Genomic DNA, 14,827 nt, shown 5'->3' on the forward strand with positions numbered 1-14,827 from the left:
GAGAAATGGTTGGTGGAACCTTTCTCATTAACAACCAACAATATAGTAAAATTTGCTTTTACCTCTCTCTTGTTGTAGGAAAAATTTGCTTTACGCAAAACTTAAACTACAGCCCCACCCGCCGTATATGCATATAGTATAGATGATATTTTCACCCCTCTCTTTTGTGACTCGCCGGCATATTCAATATGATGACCTACACGGCTGCAATGTCTTATGTTGCAGATACTTTCTACGACGAGTAAGAGTACGATTCAGGGTTATGGTCTGCACTCAACCTATAAAGTGGGAGAGACAGACACCTGCCAGCCATCTATATGCAACAAGTTGCATGTCAGTCGATGGAACCGGTCTCTCGTACGTGGACGAGTAAGGTTGATCCATGCCGCTTCATCCCACAATACCGCTAAATCAAGAAAAGGCTAAGGGTGGAAGCAATCTGAATATCAATGCCCACAAAATCATTTGTGTTCTACTCGAGATGCCATCTACGCATAGACCTAGCTCATGATGTTACTGTTGGGGAACATTGCATGGGAAATTAAAAAAATCCTATGCTCACCAAGATCGATCTAGGACATGCACATCTACGAGAGGAGAGATTGAATCTACATACCCTTGTAGATCTCTAAGTGGAAGCGTTCAAGAACCCGGTTGATGTAGTGGTAGGTCTTCGCGATCCAATCACGATCCGTCCCACGAACTCTAGATCAAGCGCCGAACAAACGGCACCTCCGCATTCAACACATGTACAGCTTGGTGACGCCTTCACCTCCTCGATCCAACAAGCGATGGTGAAGTAGCAGCCCGAGTCGTCCGACAGCTCGACGGCATGGTGAGGTGATGGTCCTGACAGCTCAGCAGGGCTTCACCGCGCGATGTTTAGAGGAGAAGAACTACGAGGGCGAGGAGGAGGAGTGCTACAGCACGTTGGTCTGTCAATGCCCTCTCTCTCCCTCTATATATATAGGGGGGAGGGAGGAGGGGAGGGCGCCCTAGGGTTTCACAAGGGGCCGGCGGCCAAGGTGGAGGCAGCGGCCAGGGTAGGCCCTCCCACCTAGGCGCCTTGCCACCCAAGTTGGGTTGGCCGGCTGCCCTAGGGGGTGAGTCCCTCCCTTGGCAGAAGTGGGCTAAGGTGTGGGTGGCGCCCAACCCCTTGTGGGCTGGTGTGCCACCTCTCCTTGGCCCATGAGGCCCCCCAACACTTGTCGTTTCCCCGATATGCCCCGGAACACTTCCAGACTCCGATGACCTTCATCCTATATATCAATCTTCACCTCCGAACCATTCTGAAGTTCCTCCTCACGTTCGAGATCTCATCCGGGATGTCGAACAACCTTCGGTCATCAACACAATGACTCGATTATGCTTATATCGTCACCAACCCTTAAGTGTGTAGACCCTGCGGGTTCGAGAACTATGCAGACATGACCAAGACACTCTCCGGTCAATAACCAATAGCGGGACCTGGATGCCCATATTGGTTCCTCCATGTTGTACGAAGATCTATATTTGCCGAACCTCGATGTCAAGGATTCAATCAATCCCGTATACGATTCCCTTTGTCCATCGGTATGTTACTTGTCCAAGATTCGATCGTCGATATCTCCATACCTAGTTCAATCTCGTTACCGACAAGTCTCTTTACTCGTTCTGTAATACAAGATCTCGTGGCTAACTCTTTAGACACATTTCTTGCAAGCTTGTTGTGATGTTCTATTACCGAGTGGGCCCTCAGATACCTCTCCATCACACGGAGTGACAAATCTCAGTCTTGATCCATGCCAAGTCAACAAGCACCCTCGAAGATACCTGTAGAGTATCTTCATAGGCATCCAGTTATGTTGCGACGTTTGATACACACAAGATACTCCTTCGGTGTCAGTGAGTTGCATGATCTCATGGTCATAGGAATAGATACTTGTCATGCATAAAACAATAGCAATAAACTCACACGATCATACACTACATTCATAGTTTAGGTCTTCTCCATCACAACATTCTCCTAATGATGTGATCCCGTTATCAAATGACAACTCATGTCTATGGCCAGGAAACCTTGACAATATTTGATCAACGAGCTAGTCCATTAGGGGCTCACTAGGGACAGACGGACAGTGTGTTGTCTATGTATCCACGCATGTATTTGAGTTTTTAATAAATACAATTCTAGTATGGATAATAAACGATTATCATGAACAAGGAAATATAATAATAACCACTTTATTATTGCCTCTAGGGCATATTTCTAACAGGTCGTGCCTATGAGTTGGCCTTAGCCTTTATGTGTCGTAGCTATCTTGATGTGCTAGTGTTAAATGAACTGCCTACCATGAAGCCCTAACATGTGGAAGCCCGCAGTTCACACCGTCTGCCTTTTTAAGCTTCTTCTTTCTGAGCATTTCCAGTCGTTCGGCCCCCTAGGGGCTTGAAACAGCGTCGACGGAGGGCGCGCTGGCAGAAAAATCAGTCGGTATTTTTCAAAATCAAACTCGGCCTAAATTCGGTCAAAAACAACACAAAATTGAAGGAAATTCAGCGTTTTCATTGACATTTGTACAAATTGAACTAAAAACATAATTTAAAAACTAGTACGTCGTCGCCGCCGCCTTCTACATGCCGAAAAGCTTGTAGAAGTTGGTGTAGTCGCCGCCGTCGTCGCCGTCGTCGTCCTGCACTCCACTACCGTCCTTGCTGCACTCCTACCCTCGGCCGCCATGAAGAACGGGGTTGGACGGCCCTGGTGCCTCCTCATCGCTGTCGTCGAGGAGGACGACGTCGCCCTCCTTGCGGTCGCGGCGTCGAGCGGCGATCTCTGGTGGCGCTCGGTAGTCTCCCTCGTAGAGGAGGCGGGCCTCGGACTCGTGCAGGTGGCGGCGGCCAAAGCCGTTGGCCGCCGCTCCGTCGCCGGGGTAGCTCTCGGCCATTGGTGGAGAGAGAGAGGAGGCGCCGATGACGAAAGGGGGCAAAAAGAGGAGAGGGGCATCGGCGGCGAGACTCTGGCGAGAGGTGTGCGGCCGCCGGTGAGGGAGGGCGGCTTATATAGCCGTGGGCGGGCGGCGAGCGGGCGACAGCCGTGTGAACGCGTGACTGGAGTGGATGGGACGCTCGTCGCCGCGCCTTCACTACGCCGCCCATGAGGAATAAATGGAAGGCTGACCGGCGGCGCAGCCTTCGCATTGATTTCCGCGAGAAACGAGCGATGAGGGCGACTACCGTGGCTAGTCGCTGACTCGACAGGTCCACACGCATTTCGCGGCAAAACCGTTTTCCACGACGCCCCCGGACGCCCCAAGCGTCCGGTTCGGCCTGGGACCGTCGGGGCCAAATTCGGTCCTAACCGGCGAAAATCAGGCTCCTCGAGACGCTAATGGGCCTTTTTTCACCACGGGGGAAAGGCTGTTGGAGGCGCGGTTTTTAGCTGCAGTTTGGAAAAGAGCCATGTGGTTTTCAGTTAAACGAAACCAAAGAGGGAGATCTCTTTTTCAACAACAACAAAAGTGTTCAAATGATTATGATAGTATCCGGTAAGAAACATTCCATCATATTTGTGTGTATAAACCTCTGTTTCAGAGGGAGGGAGGGAGGGAGAGAGCGAGCTTAATTTGTTGAAGGACGTTGAATGCCTCCAGTATCATTATGAGTAATACATGCGTGTGAACTGTAAATGACGGGCACCTGATCAAACTCCGCACAGTGTGCCACCATTATAGGTGCTGGCAAAGGTGCTTTTTCGTATATGAAGAAGAAGCCGTCCGTTCATAAGAAGAAAACTCAAGGCCGGGCATCCTCGCTGCCGAACTCGAAATCCACCGGTAACCACTAATTAGCTCGGTTGCGGCCGTCGGGCGACGTGATGAGAGTTTGTTCCTCGTCCGTTGAACGCTTCTACTCGTACTGGCTCTGTCCGTCGCACCCGATCAGATCAATGATGCATGCATGCGCCCGCTACTTCCACTTGATCCGAAAGAGCGGTCCTTGATGCCAAAAAAGCCTACTGCTATTTACTTCGAAAAGAACATGGGGAACATGAGTATTATGATGGCAAGTACGGGGTTTCCGGGACTCCGAAGTGATGTGGCCCGACGAGACTTTGGAGCCACATGATGCAGAGACGCGAGGAAATAATAGCGCCGTGTTTTGAGCCTGGAGATATACAACTTCTCAAGTTCACTATATTGCCATGACACTTCTTTTCTTTAGGGGACCTTTTTGAAGTAGTGTTTGGTTGCCCGTGTCAATTTTAATAATTAAGAGTATGTCATCTCCATGGCTTCTAAGCATGTCAAATTGCCCATAACGTAACACTCTCACCAACTCTTCATGCATTTAGCTCAGGAATCATGATGAAGATCGACTCACATCTTACCTGGGCCTAATTGTACCCAGCGGGCCTAATCGAGCGTTCCCTCGAGGGCCTAGTTCATGGGGTGGGAGACACCGCAGTGGTTAGCAATACACAAATTTGAGAAATGAAAGCAGATGTACTCAATATATAATGGAATGTCTAAACGCCGCCACTATAAGAAAAATCCCGCGCCAAGCAGGCAAATGTCACAGTTTGGCTCAACTGGTCCGAACCATCCATAAAAGACAACGAAGCGCCAAAAAGCGTCTACTGCACCACATCATCTCACACAACATAACAGTTTCAGGTTTGCACTTCAGCCTGTGTTCTGCATACCGGCGGCGATGCCCTTCATGGTCAGGATGAGAGTGTCCTCGAGCCCCGGGGCGTACTCGCTCGTCGGGTTGAGCTTCACAAGCTCGGCAGCCGACTTCCCGGGCTCCATGATCTCCTTGGAAAGATGAGGCCCGGGCTGTGAATGGAAGCTAGGATCCCTGATACGCTTCAGTGTGTAGGCTTGACAGACATTCAGCGTTGTGATGTAAGAATCACGGAGCCGCAGGCTCTGCCTCAGGTACGGATCGCCTTCCAGGAGGTCTTTGTGCCCAGCTACCTGAACATTTTTAGAGTTACATGTCAGTGAGGGAGAAGATACAGTGAAATCTTTTATGAAACCATTTCCAGTTTATATAAAATCACCTAATCATTTAGTTACAAACATGTGTGATGTCCAAATTTGGCAAATAAAATATCCATGGTTACAGGCATATTAAAATCAAAATTGGTATTGCGATGAATGTGCAAAGGTGTTAGACAATCACCTGTAGAAGAAGCTGCTTTGTTTCTTCATAGTTTGCTCGAAGACGCTCCCCAAAAGGCCATAAATCATCAGAAACCAGCAGCTTGTCATAGAGAGCCGCTATACCAGGGTCACCCTTGGCAAACACCATCTCAACCAAGTCTATTGTAACCCTGAAAAACGGCCACCCGTTGTACATCTCCTGAAGGGTTTGAAGATTACGTATATCCTTCTGCAGGACATGCTTGAATGCTGCGCCAAAACCAAGCCACACTGGCAGGTGGAACCTGGTCTGCGTCCAAGCAAATATCCAAGGAATCGCACGCAGCGATTCGATACCTCCACTTGGCTTCCGTTTTGATGGCCTACTTCCAATATTCATCCTGCCATATTCCAGCTCTGGTGTTGCCTATTTGCCAAAGGAATTTCCAAATCAGGATCACTTGTGCATACCACTAGAACAATAATTAGCATAAGAATTGTGAAGGACTAGGACACAAGTTTCCTAGTTTTTTTAGCAAATGAAGACAATACAAAGCAGTAGAAATAAGTTCGATGAAATAGTTGTATGGCTTAACTTCCTTATGTAGCTTACCGAGTTCCCACTTTGAAATAACACAAGTGAAACCGTGTGTGCGCTAAAGAGAAGTACAATTGAAACTTTGTGCGCTAAATATAATATATAGTACTTTATCTAAACATATGTATTGTATTTAGCCAAAGAAAGGTGAATAGATCAAAAGAAACAGGAATTAGAATGAAGACTTACAAGGCGGAAATATTCAACAAATCGTGGTTCTTGGAAGACAATGGATCGGTATTCTTCTGTGGCAACAACGGCCATTTCATCCATCAAATCACGCCACTCTGGTTTTGGTGAGATTGGTGGATGCATACCATGTTCAAGAGTAGCAGCTGTAAAACGTTGAAGCGTTCTGAAGCACAAATGCTCCTCCCCAAAGGACTGCTCGATGACTTCACCTTGAACAGTTACCCGAAGTGATCCATGGATTGTCTCTGGAGGTTGTGACAATATAGCAAGATGAGTAGGACCCCCGCCTCTTCCAACAGTTCCTCCTCGTCCATGGAACATAGTCAACTTAACCCCAAACGCCTTCGCAACCTTAATAAGCTCCTCTTGAGCTTTGTACAGTTGCCAGCCAGCAGAGAAACGGCCAGCATCCTTCCCAGAATCTGAATAACCAATCATTACTTCTTGTTTACCATTGATTCTGTTTCTGTACCACTCAACGGAGAAAAGTCGTGCGAGAGCTGCTGGTGCAGCTTCCAGGTCTGCTAGTTTTTCAAACAACGGCACAACTCTCAGTGGCGTCTTCACATGACATTCGCGCTGCAGAAGCTCAACTGCTAGAACATCCGAAGGAGCTGTTGCCATGGATATAACGTACGCACCAAAGCTATCAGAGGGAAGTTCAGCTAACACATGGAACGTATCTAAAACCTCAGCAACTTCGTTTGTCTTGGGAAGATCAGGACCAAATAACGGCCTCTTTCCATTGAGCTCAGACAGTAGCCATTCTTGCCGTTTCTCCTCTGACCATTCACGGTATGATCCTACCCCAAGGTATTTAGTTATGGCATCCATAACATCAGTGTGTCTTTCAGATTCTTGCCTGATATCTAGTCTAACAAGAGATAGTCCAAATGTCGACACTTGCCGCAAGAAGTCAAGAAGATTGCCATCTGCAATAGCATGATCACCACAGGCACAGAGGGACCTGTAACAGAGCTCAAGGGGCTCCAAAAACTGCAGAAGAAGAAAAAGGGTGAGATATAAGATGCATGAAACAGCTGTGGTACTACATATCTTGGAGAAGTTTGATCTCCAAGAAATCTATAGTCGTATGTATCTTCATACAGTTTTGAAAGTACAAGCCAGTAAGAAAATGTATAAATTTTAGCCTGACATAGTAAAATCACTCTACACTTCACTTGTAGATACCTGCTCAACATCAGTGAAGATTGCGTCATCGGGAATTTCAGAAAACCCACTGGCTAATAAATGGCGTGATCGCTCACGCGTATTGTACAGTTTATCTCTGACATCACTCAGTATTACACGATAGGGTTCACTTGGAGGAACTTGCTTCCAGAACTCTGCACTCAAGACAACATGTTAGCATGCACCTGGAGCTACCTAATTCATCGAAGTCATAGAGAAGGCGAGGAAAACAAGTAAACAACACAATAGGACTGATATAGAAATGGTTGGGACCAATATTCATATAGTAGGCTCGAAATAAGTTCCACCTTAACCGATGAAGGGGGGCAATAAAACATTACCACATCAAGAAAAATAATGAAAAAAGAACTCTTCACATTTATGTGGTTTTCTATTCCTATCCAGGTTCTGAGAAAAAAGTGGCAAAACAAGTCCTAATTATATGAGAATTCACATGTAACGGCGAATCAGATCGAGCCAATTCACATTGATAACTAACGCTAACATACATGGAAATATGCTAAAATCTGCCATGCACAGGCTAATAAATAATTTGATAAAACATTTGGTAATGCATGATATTCAACATATTTGGTAATATAATATAATAACAGGCAAGGGCGCATGTATTTTTATCACCACAGTACATGTACCTATATAGTGTTTTGTTGTGTCTTTCTTTGACGCACGGTGTAATTGACCAGCTTTTACGCGTAGTTCGTCACTGCAGCGCCACATAGATAACTGCAGATAATAAGAAAAAAATCTTCAGGCTTTAATACACCATTACAGCACTCTTCTGAATAGTAGATTTTTAAATCTTACCTCAAACATCAGATCCTCTATCTGTGCATAGTACAAGTTAGCAGCCATCATTCTAGCTAACAAACATACATCCCTTGTAACCTCTGGTGTGACTCTTGGATTCCCTGCCATCGACATCATATTAGAATGATATTTTTTTTTAAATCTTGCAAACAGGATATGCGAGATGTCTTATACCATCACGATCACCACCCATCCAAGAAGAGAACTGAATAAGAGGGGCATTGTAAGGCACTCGCTCTTTTATGCCAATGTTCTTAAGAGCAGTATCTACCCTCCGTAAGAACTTGGGTACACCCTTCCATATTGTCTCATGAAAGTAACTCATTCCAGCACGCATTTCATCTTGTGGAGTAGGAGGTGCCCGTCGGATTTCATCAGTTCTAAAGGCAGCTTGAATCTGCAGATAAGAATTTATACATGAAATCAGAACCAAGTTCATATATAATCTTTAATGAAGATGAAAGTCTAACTGATCAGTGAATAGAGTAGCAACGTGTCTACCCAAGTTCCTAGAAAGACAAAATTACCTCTCTCTGAAGCGCCTCATCAAGTTCCTGCTTCTCATCTGGAGTTATGTCTTTTGCATAGAGTCGTGTTAAACAATTCCTTATTCTGCAAATAGGAAGTAAACAAAATCATACAATGCCATAAATACATGCATATTAGTAACATATATGTCTCTGGCACTGTGCACAATATAATATATAATACTGAACATGGTGCAAGGTTGCAGTGACCCAACAAGCAACACTTAAAGTTTTATTTCACAGATCCCATCTTATTATCTATAGGAATTGTAGAAATTCGAAAACTGACCTGCCATGTTTTTGGAGCAACGACCTCCTGACCGACTGAGTTGGATGTGCTGTCAATACCAGGTCAACCGTTTGATTCTTGAGGGCATCAAATACTTCCAGCGGTGACTTCTTGAGCTGAGTAACAAGCCTATTTAGGGTCTCCTCTATGTCTGATTCAGTTGTTGCAGAATTTTCATCAGCAAAATCACCGCTTTTTAGTTTCTGTCTCCTTCGGTACGCAATCTGGACCTCCTCGGCCAAGTTTGCCAGGATAAGCATGTGCGATAATGACTTGGCTGTCACAATGGAGTCTTCAGGATCCAACCGGGCTAATAGATTCCCAATCTCATCTAGCTGCTTAGGGTCAAGAGTGCGTTCATACTCAGCAGCTAACTCATAGCATTCCTGGACCTACATATACCAATATAAGTATAAGCCCATTTTAGATGTTTTAGTAAGTGAAAGAAACTTCATATTCTAAGTTGAAGAACAGACACCGAATATCATAAATTAGGTAAAACAAAAGTAAGCAAATAAAACTAGATGGTGAGGTGGCCAATGACTGTCTCCTACTGATATACGTATATGGCAATAAAGGGGTCAATAGAATCAAGCCATCCACAACAAAATAATCAACAAAAAATAAGTTATCCATCAAACTTTCAGCATGATATCACATAGCTAAGAAATGTCCAAATACTCAACGATAAAATCAAAATACTGCAGTAAAGTTTACAGGCTTATAGCACTGAATAACAGGGCAGTTGTCCCTGTTGGCACAATAAGGTAGAACAACATAAATTGACATACTGCAAGCAGAACTTTGAAATACTGTCCATTTTTAGAAGAATGCAATACATTATATCCACAAGTTAAATCATTTACCATTGACAAAGAGTGGTACTGCCCCCGTGCTCTTTTAGTTGTCGTTTTGTAGATGGAAATAATCCCCAATATTGTCGTGTGGTGCCTTTGAGCGTTACATTTTTAGTTATATGTCAATAAAATATAATGAGATGATATTCATTTTATGACAAAACAAATGATCGTGTACATATACAACAGATCAGAATAATGTTCTGTACATTAACGGTCAAAGATTTAAAAGGTTGACTTGCCGTGTTCGAAAACGACATGTAAAAAGGCGGTGTTCAAAACAAAGGGGCATGTTTGTAACATATGTTACGGCATGGGCCACACGTCGCGGCATACCTACTACTATTTTAAAATATTTGAATATCGTGTTTGCGCGCTCAAACAACAGCTAATGTGTACTGGATAAATAAATGGTAGAACCTCAGGATCATGCCCACTGTGAAAGGACTTGGTACTACTCCATTCGTTCCTAAATATGTCTTTCTAAAGATTTTACTATGAACGGATGTATATAAACATACTGTAGAGTGTAGATTCATCCATTTTGCTTCGTATAGTCCGTAGTGGAATATGTAGAAAGACTTATGTTTAGGAACGAAGGGAGTAGTATTCTGTTTTATCAAGTGCAACATTGCCACCTTTTAGAGCAGAAACCTTGAAGAACAGGATCAGCCAAACCCACACATGCAAAAACACAATGCCTAGTGGCTAGACTAATCGCACGCAAACCGCGCAATGCAGCACAGATGAAAACAGGATATGGTATGAAAATTACCACCTAATTTAATCAACAGGTAACTGAAAAGAAAGAGCAGGATAACATGGATGGATCGAGGGGAGGAGGGAGGGGGGAGGGTTTGTGTGTGTGTGTGTGTGGGGGGGGGGGGGGGGGGGGGGGCACTACCGTCTCCCTGATCTTGTCCCCCTGGAGGCCCTGGAGGATGCCGAGGAAGCGCTCGATGAGGAGCGCGTCGTACTCCACCAGCTTGTCGTCCTCCGAGAGCTTCTTGGGCGCCAGCAGCCGCAGCTGCGCATCGATGGAGGTCGCCTTGTCCGCCGCATTGCGCGCCATTTCCCCCCAAACGAGAAAACCCTCCCCCTTCGTCGTCGCCGTCAATCCCTGCAACAGCAGCCACAGATCAAACCCAGGAAACCAGCGGCAGGCAGACAATCAAATCTCGCATCCAATCGTGGCTCGAAGACGACGAATAAATCCTGACGCCGCCGCCTTGCCCTCGCCGCGGCGGGCGATTTCAAGAAAGTACGGGCCTTTTTTCCCCCACAAAATACCCAAACCAGGCTCCGATCAAACCCCCCAGAACCAAGATTGGCCGCACAATCCAACATTCGGCTGCAGATTCCTAGGCGAAATCGGAGCGGAACCCCGGCCGCATCGTCGGACCGAAGAGGGGGGGAGAGGAAAAGGCGCCCCCTGCGTACCTTTCCCTGAATCAACCTGACGCAAAACGCTGCTTAATTCTTGATGAGAAGGAGGTTCTTGATGCGAGGCAGTGTCTCGTCTCGTGTGTGGCTATTTATAGGAGGCCGGATGTGCAGACTGGCTGGACTCGTTGGACTCGGGTGGAGGCCTCCAGCCCGGCCAGCTCGTCCGCTTCTGCCTCACCTCTCTCGGTTTGTGTCACGCTACAACTCCTCCTGCTTCTCACCCGGGTGCGATACGGACACACGCCGATACCTGAAAGTTGCTCGCTCATTTCTTCTTTTTTGCGTGGAAGTTAGAGGATGCTTGGATCCAAGACACTAAAACTAGTCTTTTTAAAAGGCTAAAGTTCCAAGCACCCCTGACTAAAGAGAGGCTAAAACTAGTCTTGAGTCTAAAATCTTTTAGAGGGTGCTTGGATCCAAGGGACTAAAATTAGTCTTTTTAAGAGGCTAAAGTCCCAAGCACCCCTGACTAAAGAGAGGCTAAAACTAGTCTTGAGGCTAAAATCTTTTAGTCAGGGGTACCCTACTAAAATGTGCATTAGTCCTCTCTCTCCTCATTTAACTCCTCAGTCAAGTTCTGAATTGGAGGGTTTGAAGGATAATAAATGCTCATTAACTTGATTTTAGTCTCTTTAGTATTTGAATCCAAGCATGGTTGAGGCTAGCAAGTTTAAGTCTCATTACTTTTAGTCATGGGACTAAAACGTATCCAAGCACCCTCTTAGTCAGGGGTCCCCCTACTAAAATATGCATTAGTCATCTCTCTCCTCATTTAACTTCTCATGCAAGTTCTGTATTGGAGGGTTTAAAGGATAATAAATGTTCATTAACTTGATTTTAGTCTCTTTAGTACTTGGATCCAAGCATGGGTGAGGCTAGCAAGTTTTAGTCTCACTACTTTTAGTCATGGAACTAAAACGTATCAAACACCCTCTTAGACGCTTAGTTAGAATGCAAAACGTGGGGGATCAATGAGGGTGTGAATTCCGGAAGGTTCTTTAATTCGTCTGGACTCGGTTTTGGAGAAGGTGGCGGCTGCAGAGGAGTCCTGTAAGAAAAATTACGGCCCCCTTTTGGTACTGGGTATGGCTCGGACACGAGGAGTTTGGATCACTGGACAAGATACCGGTTGTGTTAAGTGCCCGCTTAACCTCCTGCCGTCAAATATTAGACGAAAGGATATACGAGAATGTTCTACAAGTTCTGAATGACACTCAAAGGTAGTTGTACCGTGTAGTATAACTTTATATTAAAGCTAATATAAAATTAAGACATTTATTTTAAGACAGAAGGAGTATATAAGAATTTGTTATCATTCGTTGTTAAACTGGACTAGTCAGATATTGCATATTTTATCCTCTACAAAATGGGGAAACTTATTTTTTTTTCTAAAATAGTTGCATTTAGGGTGGATAGAAGGGGATGGATTATGAATTTACTATATACTCCCTCTGTTCCTAAATATAAGTCTTTTAAGAGGTTTCATTAAAAGGACTACATACGGATGTATATAGACATGCTTTAGAGTATAGATTCATTCATTTTGCTCCGTATGTAGCCCTCTAGTGAAATCTCTAAAAAGACTTATATTTAGGAACGGAGGGAGTATATTCCTAAGAAAAATACTATATATATACAATGCACATACCACAAACTAGGGGATGTATAAATATGATGTGACGTCTATCTTGTTTTTAATGCCACTCTCGTTTATGCCCCCCTTCCCCTCCCAGCTCCCACCACCCTCGTCACCTCCCTCTCCTTGGCGGCCCTAGAGGTTGGTGGCGAGGGCCCTGGCTCCCATCAACCTCCTCACCTTCCTCTCCTCGGCGGTCCTAGATGGTTTTTCTTCTTGCGAAATGGCGGCACTAGAGGTTGATGGGGAGGACCCTCGCTCCCATCACCTTCGCCATCTTTCACTCCTCGTGCCCCTTAAACCGGCCCTATAGGTTGACTCGGGAGGGCGGTAGTTCCCACCACCCTCGTCACCTTCCTCTCCTCGGTGGCCCTAGAGGTTGATTGGGGGGGGGGGGGGGCTAGCACCCACCACCCTCGTCACCTCCCTCTCCTCGTTGCCCCTAGAGGTTGATGGGGGGCCTGGATCCCGCCACCCTCGCCACCTTATTCTCCTCGCCGTCCCTAGAGGTTCATGGAGGGGTGGTGCTCGGCAGCAGCACGAGGCAGGGTTACAACACGGTGTGAGGTCGCAGCAGGGTACCGGAGAACAAAATCGACGGTGCAACGTGGTGTAGACGGTGCATGGCGGTTGTTTGATGACACCAACTGTTGGTATGGCGGGTCTTAGTTAACCTCCTACTCAGAGCCTCTTGGCTACAAGTGGCTTGAGTTAACCATCTCGTGTTGGTGTGAGGCGATGATGTGATGCAAGAAGCGGCATGTTAAGGATTGGTCTAGGGTCTCTGAGCCATATCGAGATCTACCCCCAGCATGGGATTGTCATATCCTCTCGATTGTGCGATTTTGGCGTCACGTATGTGCCGTCGGATGTTTGTAGCTCCATATGTAGCTCTTGTCGTACATGGGCTGACTGCTTTGGCGAGCATGGTTATGAGTCGCATGGCAATGTCCTATCTCTTGTCGTACATGGGTTGACTACTTTTATGGGATGGTTATCAATCACGTAGTAATGTCCGTGTTAGGATCACGTGCGTCAGCATTGTATTCTTTGGGTCAATAGGAGGTGACGACAACACACGCGACTTTGTTTTGGTGGTGCTTTCTCGACTATCCGGTCTTGAGATGTAACGACTAAGATGCGGCCCTTTCCTATTTTGGGGGCGATGCCCCAAAAGGGAAAGAGGCGCATCTAAGCGTTTCGCAAGCGAGATAATCATAGCAAATACATAAACGAAGAATGACAAATAGGGCATACATTTGCCATCTGACATAGTATAATATAAGGGGTACATCCACACAATTATTCAGACAAGTTAGTCCCGCTACAGACTACATGAAACAAGGAAAAGACTATGATATCCCGCATGCTGGCCCACGATCACGACCACGGCCTCAGTCCTCCGGATAGTTCACGTACAGTCGGTCGTTCTCCTCATCGTACTGCCACGCCAGCTGCGTGCCATCTGGATCTCCTGCGTCGGGCGTACCTGTACCTATTGGGGTGTTGTAGTAAACTGTGAGCCAGGGGGACTCAGCAATCGGATGACCTTGGTACCGAAACTAGTCAAGTTATTAGGTGAGGAAGGTTCGGTGTATAGGTTGCAGCATCCTAAGCTTATATGGTGGCTAACTTACGATGATCAGAGTTATTGATATGGTGGTCTACGCGAGCGGTCGAAGACTAGGTGATCACTAAGTGATCCTGAACACCTACTTACGTCAAACATAACCCCACCGTGTTCCCGATCAAAGAGAGGTCTTCAAAGGAGACTGTCACGGTTAGGCACACGGTTGGCAGTTTTATTAGAGTTAATTCAAGTTCTCTAGAACCGGATGTTAACAAATTATCCATGTTTGCCACATAACCGTGGGCACGGTTTTCCAAAAGATTAAACCCTGCAGGGGTGCTCCAACTAGTCCATCACAAACGGTCACGGGCCACAAAGTAATCCTCTACGGATCTCGTCGGATTCCTTAGAGGAAAACCTCAACTTTGAGGAGACCCAAAGTTTCGTCGGGATTCCTATACGAAAGATATATCGCTAAGGTAAGACAAATCTGTCAAGACCTCCCGACGTGTCGACGAACCCGATAGGAGCCGCGTATCTCGTTCTCAGGACATGGTCAAATGA

General features: G+C 45.9%; 1 protein-coding gene across 1 annotated transcript; it reads right to left on the bottom strand.

The window, feature by feature from the left end:
• Nucleotides 1-4,464: 4,464 nt before the first annotated feature.
• On the bottom strand, nucleotides 4,465-11,162 carry LOC123444450 (phosphoenolpyruvate carboxylase, housekeeping isozyme). The gene is made up of 11 exons (XM_045121161.1): nucleotides 11,052-11,162; nucleotides 10,516-10,731; nucleotides 8,755-9,146; nucleotides 8,466-8,550; nucleotides 8,113-8,335; nucleotides 7,936-8,039; nucleotides 7,764-7,854; nucleotides 7,111-7,265; nucleotides 5,917-6,915; nucleotides 5,170-5,556; nucleotides 4,465-4,961 (listed from the first exon to the last, which is right to left on the bottom strand). Exons 2-11 carry the CDS (start codon nucleotides 10,681-10,683, stop codon nucleotides 4,665-4,667), a joined length of 2,901 nt encoding a protein of 966 aa, XP_044977096.1. The 5' UTR covers nucleotides 10,684-10,731; nucleotides 11,052-11,162; the 3' UTR covers nucleotides 4,465-4,664.
• Between the last annotated feature and the right edge of the window lie 3,665 nt (nucleotides 11,163-14,827).

Source organism: Hordeum vulgare, chromosome 3H, assembly GCF_904849725.1.
Source record: "Hordeum vulgare subsp. vulgare chromosome 3H, MorexV3_pseudomolecules_assembly, whole genome shotgun sequence".
Lineage (NCBI taxonomy): Eukaryota > Viridiplantae > Streptophyta > Magnoliopsida > Poales > Poaceae > Hordeum > Hordeum vulgare.